The 9,467-nt window shown below is 35.5% G+C and overlaps 1 protein-coding gene across 1 annotated transcript; it reads right to left on the bottom strand.

Annotated features, from left to right (window-relative positions):
• Positions 1-5,071: 5,071 nt before the first annotated feature.
• Positions 5,072-7,786, bottom strand: LOC113315880 (ankyrin repeat-containing protein NPR4-like). The gene is made up of 4 exons (XM_026564124.1): positions 7,579-7,786; positions 7,243-7,395; positions 5,796-6,247; positions 5,072-5,698 (listed from the first exon to the last, which is right to left on the bottom strand). Exons 1-4 carry the CDS (start codon positions 7,784-7,786, stop codon positions 5,072-5,074), a joined length of 1,440 nt encoding a protein of 479 aa, XP_026419909.1.
• Between the last annotated feature and the right edge of the window lie 1,681 nt (positions 7,787-9,467).

Below are 9,467 nucleotides of genomic sequence, written 5' to 3'. Positions count from 1 at the left end.
TTATTCTTATGCTTTTAGGAAGAATAACTAGAGTTTGGAATAACCATTATTGTGATTACACATAGATATGTCCAACGTTTTCATCTTTATTGTTTTTAGATTTATTTGCTTAAATTCTAAAAATTTGTTTGGAAGATGATTTTTGCAGTACTAATCTTTATGGTTTTATATGTTGCAAATTTATTATGGGATATTTGCGTCGGTGAACTATGATTGTCCCATACCTTGTCAAAAGTTAAGTCTTTCATGTGTCGATATGCATGTATTGATAAGAGAATGAATTAAGCCTATTATATGTCATTTTGGCCCAATAAATTATATATCTCAGAGAGAAACAATACTAGATCACAAAAGTAGCAGGGAACATAGTTGCAAAGAAAAATAAACGTCTTCGAGAATGAGAAGGAAAAATGAAGAACCTCATTAGATACAGCCAATACTTTAAGCAAGGTTGTCTGCTGACAATAGTTGAGTCATAAACGATAAGAAGATAACTCAACTAAACAGAAAACAATTTTGACAGAAGTATACCTGATTATTAACACAACTTACCCAACAAGATTTTTATGAGTAAGTTCTCAAGCCTTGTGATTAATTAGCACAATAATGATCTTTCAGCTCGTTAGATGAACGAATTTCATGGTTTAGTTTCTTTTTCTTTTCAAGTCTAGAAAAAAATCTCTTTTCATATGAAAAATTATCATAAAACTTACTGTCATCAAATATGAGACATAGTTTGAGTTCTTACCAGAAGAATTTTGACTTGAGGAGGTTGACAACCTGCTGACAATTTTTTTATAGCCTTCAATTATCTCCTTCAGGTTATTTCTCATATCATCATTTTTTTCTCCTTTCTCCTGGGATTTCGTTCACATCACAGGTAATGTTATCTTCAGATAAAATGATTTGATCTTTCCTTAGATGATTTTTGTTAAGACGTCTGTTCTGCTTTTTAGCATTCAAGGAACTCATTGAACTGACTTTCCAGGTAGCATACATAGGGTAAGTACTAAAACCAATTGGCTTATACATACGAATGTCACTTACACCTTTGAGAATTAAGTCTAAGGTGTGTTGAAGTTGAACAATGGAATTTTTATTCAACTTAGAGTTTCACTTTAGCTTAACAGACCCTTTTGAATCACAAAAGAGACATACTTTCTGATCATGAGGATGATCAGAAGATTTCATCTTAACATCATCGTTTAAAGATTTCTTACTCCCATTTGAAGTGCAACATCCTTGATTAATGGAGATTTTCGGCACATCCTTTTTAATAGGAAGGGATTCCGGTTTTACTTCTTAAACTGGAGCTCTTTTGGTTTCAAGAGAAATAGATGGTATAGAAGACTTTTTCGACACATCCTTGAATAGAGAGTTTTTTCAAGTGATGTTCAATTTCCAAAACATCCTTTTCAAGACTTGCCTCAAGTAGGATACGTGAAGACCGTTTTTCAGCGTTTCTGGAATTGCAGTCCCTTATTGCACCAAGAAGGACATTAACATGATTTTTCAACCGATTAAATCTATCATCTTGGATTTTAACAAGATTTAGAATCAGTTCACTCTTTTTATCTATTTCCTTTTATTTGAAGGGTAATCGGTATAACACATATCAGTATCTGTCTGTCTCGCCGGAACGCGTGGTTCATCTATATTTGAGATTGACGAATATTTCTCTTTAATAGATACATTCGAGACATGACTTTTATTTCTGGTGATGCGTTTATCAGAGATAATACTCTTGTCCATAGAGTCAGATCGGTATAAACACAGACCGATAAGGTCTTTAAACGTGTTTTCCTGCTTTGATACCAATTGAAAAAGCAGGGTCTAACAACCACACCCAATATTTCGGTTGGAAATATGTATGGACTAACTAAAATATACTTTTAATAGAATCAACTAGACAGCTAGATTCAATCTTAACAAAAATATATTAAAGAGTTATATCTCTCTTTCTCGATTCAATACTTACTCAAGCAAATAGAAATATGCCGAGTCTAATTAAATACAAGGGAAATCACTTGAACGGTACCAAAGACCAATATTTAAGGATCAATCAATTTCAATCAACAACCAAAGGTTGGATTTCCCAATCGATTGATTCAGCGCACAATCTGTGATATTTCAATTGTATAACAAAATACAATGCGGAAAAGAAATAACACAGACACCAGAAGTTTTGTTAACGAGGAAACCGCAAATGCAGAAAAACCCCGGGACCTAGTCCATGTTGAACACACATTGTATTAAGACGCTACAGACACTAGCATTTTATAAATTAACTTCGGTCTGGACTGTAGTTGAACCCCAATCAATCTCACACTGATCCAAGGTACAGTTTCCCTTCTTACGTCTCTGATCCCAGCAGGATACTACGCACTTGATTCCCTTAGCTGATCTCACCGACAACTAAGAGTTGCTACGACCCAAAGTCGAAGACTTTAATAAACAAATCTGTATCACACAGAAAAGTCTACGGTAATAGATAAATCTGTCTCCCAAAGAAATACCTACGAGTTTTTGTTACGTCTTTTGATAAATCAAGGTGAACAGGAACAAACTGATAACTAGGACTTATATTTCCGAAGAACAGCCTAGAATTATAAATCACCTCACAATAAATCTTAATAGACTAGCGAAAGAAGATATTATGGAATCACAAACGATGAGACGAAGGTGTTTGTGAATACTTTTTTATCTTGCCTATCAGATAAATCAATCTCAAGCCAATCTTACGATTGTACACAAATACAATAGAAATAGCAAGATCAGATCACACAACTAAAAGAAAAGTAGTATCGGTATGACTTCACAATTCCAATGAGTCTTCAAGTCATTAACCTGCAGGGTCTCGAGAAGAAACCTAAGGTTAAAGGAGAATCGACTCTAGCTAATAAAACTAGTATCGCAGAGGAGGTGTGGGGATTAGATTTCCCAGTTGCTAGAGTTTTCCCTTATATAGTCTTTCAAATCAGGGTTTGCAATCAATGTTAGATTAGTAGCAAAGCATTAAGTATTCACCGTTACATGAAAACCTGATTAGATTCAAGCTAATATCTTTCAACCGTTATATCGAAACTCAGCTTGTTACACACAAATGAAATGCATGTTTATTTAGGTTTGAGTAACCGTACCCAAACATGTACATATATTTGGTTCAAAAGTAGTTAACCAAATGGTTAGCAATATGAGCACTTTCATATTTTTCTTTACCATAACTAGTTCAAATGACTCAAATGAACTAGTTAGAGAGTTGTTCAATTGCTTAGATCTTATAGAAGTATACAAGACACAATCGAAGCAAAAATGATTTGATTCACTCGAATAAATTCATGAACTTTATATCCACGACAAACATGCATTCCTTAGTTAATATAAGTTTAAGTTCACAAATAATCATGTTTAGAAAATAACCAACCTTAAGTACGCGAACTGGTACACAGACTTAATTACACGGAATAAATTTGTTTTTCAATTCACAAACTCCAGCAGAAATTCTCGGGATGAGAACCTCCGACAGTAAGTGGACTTGGTACGCGAACTCTAGTTCCGGTTTTCCTGAGCAGCAAAGTACACACACTTTGGTTCAAGGAATAAGGACTTATACATGTATGAGTTACCTCACAATGTTTATATCCAACCATGGCTATATAATCTAAACTCTCATTTCAAGCATTGAAACATTCTTAGAGGACGTTATATGATTGTTATTCACAAACCATTTTCGTCAAAGCCATTTTCAAGTAATTGAAATTTAACATGACTTTCGTCACTAGTAAAGATGAACTTGGCTAAAGCGAAAGCTTAGCAACACATATTTCGAGAAATAGATAAGCGAGATAAACTCGCCTCGAAATAGCAAATGTGTATAATCAAAGTCTATATAGCAAAACAACTTTTGTCTCAAGATAGGAGATAGAGTAGATAGACTTTTGAGTGATAGATAAGTTCAAGTCTCCACATACCTTTTAGTCGATGAAGTTCCACCAGTTCCTTGAGTAGTTCCTCGTCTTTGCGTGATGATCGCCATGGAGTTTTGAGCTCAACTACACTTTCTATCCTAGTCCGAGACTTATCTATAAGTATACTAGAAATCAAGATTTATAGTTTTGATCACTAACATTGACAAACATGATTGAGATAGCAATGCATGCGAGTTCGACCGAGCAGTGCTCTAACAGTTCTAATGCACAAGTTTGGGTAGATAAGTTAATGAGACTCAGATAATTAGACCAGATTAAAGAAGAGCACTAAAAAAAAATTGATTGGAGAGTACACAAAAATTCTTCAACACAAGAAAACTAATGTGAAGTATTTTTTTTGTTCTTTCAGGAGATTAAAGTGAAATTCTTCATAATCGAACAACTGGATAGCATTGAGAGTTGGAAATTTCTTTCCTTTCTTAAAATTAATTAAAGCTAGCGTTAAAAAAATAAATTAAAGTTAATCTTTAATTATAACCTTACGTCCAGTTCCAAACTCTTATAGTTAATACAGGTTTTGAATATTCGTAAAGCTGCACAAGACCCGCCACACTTACCCGAACCCACCCATATCCGATGAATCCGAGGGTTTTTAATCCAAACCCGTCCGTAGCGGGTTGGTTGTTGGTTATGAAAATAAAAACTCGTTACTGTTGGGTTGGTAGTTGGTTATGTATCTAAATCCTCCCGAACTCATCCAAAAAATCCAATAAATAAAGAGCGTTAATAGGAATGATAAAAATGACAAATAAACAAAGATATACACGGAAATATAATAGAAGCCCATGTTGCAACTAAAATTGGACTTCCTGCTCAATGAGCAGAGGAGCCGGTCGGCCCAACAAACAACAACGATTAACAAAATATTCTTACGCAAAATGGATTATTTGTCCAAATATTTTTAAAACATGGTTCTAATGGATAGATAAATTGTTTACATCCTGGTTATTTCTACATTCTCGTCCATTTGAACAATATCAAATTTTACATGTCTTTTTCACTCAGGAATTGTCTTTATTGGATTAATTGACCAATTTTGTGATATTCTTTCAGTTACGTTTCTGTTTCTTCGTATGCTCTCTCTATGTTGAGATATATCTATGTTTTCGAAGGACGCTGACCCAGTATGTAGAACGTACCATTTCGTAAAATAATGGTAACTGCAACCAAGTGAATAAAACCATAGGACAACAACTAAAGAGTGCTATTGGAATTGTTGCTTGTGCAAATCTGTCTCCAACCACGATGTACAGTGATGCACCAAAAGCTACCAATATCGCGGCCATTGATATAAAAAGGGCTGAAAGACCTATGATCAACTTTTGTGGTAGAGACCTGAGAAAATCTATTTCTGCATATCGCGAAGTATATATAGCTAAAAACATTAGTGCTGAGGTTATTGAAGCAAAGAGGGCTAAGGCATCTGCTACGACGAACGCGGTAAAAGAATTTTCTCGTAAGAAAACTGGGGTGCCATTCTTAGTGCTATTAGTATCACTGATATTACCTCCTGGAACAGTAAATGCAGCTGCAAATGCCACCGCTGCAATTAGGGCAGCTACTATCATGCACGACCCAGAGGTATCTTTCATCCAATCCTCTCCTTTCTTTAGCAAATCCTTGTGTTCCACTTGAAATATAAACTGAGCAGTATCTCCATTCTTATTCCTCTGCCACCTATCACATTCCGACATCATACGTTCCACCCCCTGAATGAAGTAAAATTGTTCATAAGCTAAAGGATAACCTAATAGCAATGACTTTTCGGTTAACACTGTAGCATTCTATTTTCGTAAACATTATTACCTGAAACCACTGAAGTTCTCGTTGCATCTGAAGAGCTACTCCTGATATCATATTGAGTTGAGCAGGAGGCGCCTGCTTGGAAGCATAATGCAAGATGGTGTTGTTATCAGAATCTGTTCTAGAAACCAAATTAGTTTTATTTCCACGACGTTCGGCGCAATCACATGTGAGATTCAGTATCGTTTCGTTACGTTCTTCAATTGCCATTTCTATCATCCTTTGATGCGGTAATCTATTAAAACTTAGGTAACTGAAATGCCACAAAAGACCCACCACAAATTCTACGAGTCCATGCTTAATAGCTACCTTAATGATATTGGAGTTATTATTGAAAAACGATCTAATTTCAAGAGAATCATTCCCAATATCAATTTCCAATAACATTTGTTCAAGTAATGATGTTGCTTGTACGTGCATCAATTTCTTCTTGTACAATTTTTTGATAGAAGGCACTGAAACAAAAATCAAACCAAACTGCCATTAAAATGAAAACCTTGATACTTGATTATCAAGACCCGATACAAGACACTGGATGAGGTATTCAACTAAGAAAAAATACGCACCTCGTTTTAAGTAAGGCAGTAAGGTTCCTTGTCACTATTTGAGGAAACTTGTCAGCTTTCCTCTGCTTTGATGACTTTAGGACGGTTTTCTGTATCTCTTTCGGCGAATTCTAGAGGTTTCTCTTCGTCTATTTTAGTGTCATTGACTTCTAGATGGTTGTCTTCATCTCTTTTGGATTCCAACGAGGACTGACAAGTAATTGGTTGCCCATATGTAGATTTTGTGTCCACTTGAATTACTGGAGCAACATACCATATATTTGGATTTATACAATTTTTGTTAACAAAAACTAGTTACTATCCAATCCCTACGTCCAACATATAAATATAATTAACTTGACCAGATTACTGCTTCAGCAGTGTGTGACGACTGAAGAAAATAAGCTGTTTTAAATAGTTGGTACTTTGCAACAGAATAATTTAGCAGACATTTATATGTGTTACTAAGACGCCAAACTATTTAAATTTTGGTCTAATTTGAAGCAATAGAGGGTGAAATTGATCGATTTGATTCGACCTGATGGAGCTTAAATATAATTGTAGACCCCAATTGTGTTAGCTTACCACAATTTGGGAAAAATATGATCAACCTCGACTGAATTTGATAGAATTCAATAAAATTTGAAACAACTGTTGCAAATTGTATAAGACAACGGTTTTTTCATGATTTTTGGACCATATTTACCGATAATCTATGCGAATTTGGATTGATCTTATGGGGCTTAACAATAGTTGGGGATCATACCTCTCAATTATCCAACCAATTTTGGGAAAAACGACCAATACCCATTCAATTGAATTAATTAAAAGTGGGAAAAAAAAAGTTGCGTGCAAATGATGACAATATAGAAGGACTTCCTGCGATCGTCCCTTCCAGAGTGTACCTGAATAAATGCGGTCCTGCCACCATGTCATCTTAGCTCCACTTCTGAAGGCAAACGGCCTCCGTACCAACAACTCCAATCCACACATACCATATGCTGATGATTTCACCATAACCAATTCTGGAAACCGATTGACAAGACATAACGCTAGATCTGCAAATGAAACATTTAGTGATCAATAATATTGATGATGCCAATACAATAGATATATATGCTCTGGTGTCCGCTTACATTTGCTTAAAATAATACAACCCTAGATGCCACAAACTATATATTGCCTATATTTATGTTAGCTTCACTCACATAAAAAATGATGATAATGTTTTTGTCACCCACTGTAGAAATTAGCAACAATTGCCCTGCATAATAACGTAGCACCCTCGTTACCCACAAATGGGTTAGGCTCTTCGTCTCTTGTTACAGAGTAAAGATACTCAACTATCTCCTTCTGCCCAACTGTAAAACGTCCCAGAGCAGACTCGAGCGGTGTCTTCCCAGAGTAACTACGTATCTGAGGCAGCTTAGAGTTTGTATTTACTAACATCACAGCAACTTTAGTGTTTCAACGCCAGGCAGCAAGATGAAGTGCGGTGTTCCCATTTTCATTACTTTTACATTCAAGCATTTTTGGTTTCATGAGTTTCACAATTTCTTCTATAATTGGTGTCCCTATGCCCAAATCGATTGCTACTTGCAGTGCTGTACTTGAGTCATATGTGATCCCTTCGTTAATCGCTTCAGGATTGTGCTTAAGATATTCTGTGGCCTTTCCCCAATCATTTTCCGATATTGCTTCGTATAGTATATCGTGCTTGCCAGGAACATAATTTGCCACCACACCTTTGTAGGATCAACATGCAAAATTAATATTAGATATAAATAATACGAAATCACGAATTAATCTAATAAGTAGGCCATATTGAGTGAGCCATACATGCATAGGAGCTTACCATCATCGTCTTCTTCTTCATCATCATCATCATCATCATCGGCTTCTTCTTTATCATCATCACCAGCATGTCCCTGTGTGATCTCTTGTTTATCAGTTTCATTGTTGACAGTATCTCCTTCTGTTATCAAGGCACTTGACGATTTTGATCAGTACAAAAAATATAATGGGGCAGTTGCCAATGTATGAACTATGAACAGTAAAAATTGATGAGATAAAACTATGTAAATAATGAATAAATATGTATAGTTGTATACCTTGTTGTTTATGACCAGCACTTACAGTGCTTTCTAATATCTCTATGATATGCTGTTGAGTATCAGCTTGTGTTTCTGCAAGTCTAGCCTGAGACTCAGCTTGTTTAGTTTGAGATTCAACAAGCATTTTTAGTAGCGCTTTAATCTCTATTCACTTAATTCTGTAGCAGCAGACATGGTGGTATCGTAAGTAGATTAGAGAAAGAGGGCTAGATATCAGGGAGATAGAGGTGCAATAAGGTGTGTGGAAGGGTATCCATTATATAGTCCCAGGATTATTTTATCTTTAATCAATAAAACAAATGTGATTATATCTCCGGATTAATTCTTCCGACTGAAGACTAACATTTCAAATCCATCTAGTACCATTGAGGGCCTTCGATGGGTGTGACTGGTATAAAATACTTGCCTCGGAGATCTAAAATGACCTTTTGATTATTTTTCTTCTTTACTTGTGCGACAAACATTCTCTATTTATCTTTCTCCATTACTTGTGCGACAAACATTATCTTTCTCCATTGCTTCTGAGACAAACATGCACATAATTTAGAGCATGGCTTCTCTTAAATGTAGCCCATATTTTTATTAACTATACCAACATATTAAAGTTAAAATTAGAAACAAAATTAGATCTTATTATTCAAAATCAAAATTAACTCTAACTTTTTTTTCTTGATCATACTTAAAATCCCCTTAATTATAGGGTGTTCCTCTGTATACCCTTAAAAGTAATAATGGTACCCCTTTATCTTGGTACCCCAAAATTTATCTTGCTACCCCATCAAATCTGTTGGAATATTTTCAACGCCGCTAACCAAAGGGGGGTCCTGGGGGGCATCGCCCCCCAGGCTGTGATCGACCTGAAGGTTTTATTTGGCCGATAAAAGCCTGTTCGAAAATTTCGAATCCAAAAGACACCATTGATGTCTGTTGATGAAGGAACCTGACGTTTCGTGAATAGAAACCTGTTGGCGAATAAAAAACCTATTCCCAACAGGTGCAAAACCCTTTATAAATAG

This window comes from Papaver somniferum, chromosome 10 (genome assembly GCF_003573695.1).
Source record: "Papaver somniferum cultivar HN1 chromosome 10, ASM357369v1, whole genome shotgun sequence".
Classification (NCBI taxonomy): Eukaryota; Viridiplantae; Streptophyta; class Magnoliopsida; order Ranunculales; family Papaveraceae; genus Papaver; species Papaver somniferum.
This window is presented reverse-complemented; position numbering and strand designations above follow the sequence as displayed.

Excerpts from the sequence above, each read along its gene's own strand:
- LOC113315880 (XM_026564124.1), bottom strand. The coding sequence starts at position 7,786 with ATGTTAGTAAATACAAACTCTAAGCTGCCTCAGATACGTAGTTACTCT. Across the intron at positions 6,248-7,242 it reads GCAGGACCGCATTTATTCAG|TGCCTTCTATCAAAAAATTG; the intron begins GTACACTCTGGA and ends TTTTTGTTTCAG. Across the intron at positions 5,699-5,795 it reads GAGAACTTCAGTGGTTTCAG|GGGGTGGAACGTATGATGTC; the intron begins GTAATAATGTTT and ends TACTTCATTCAG.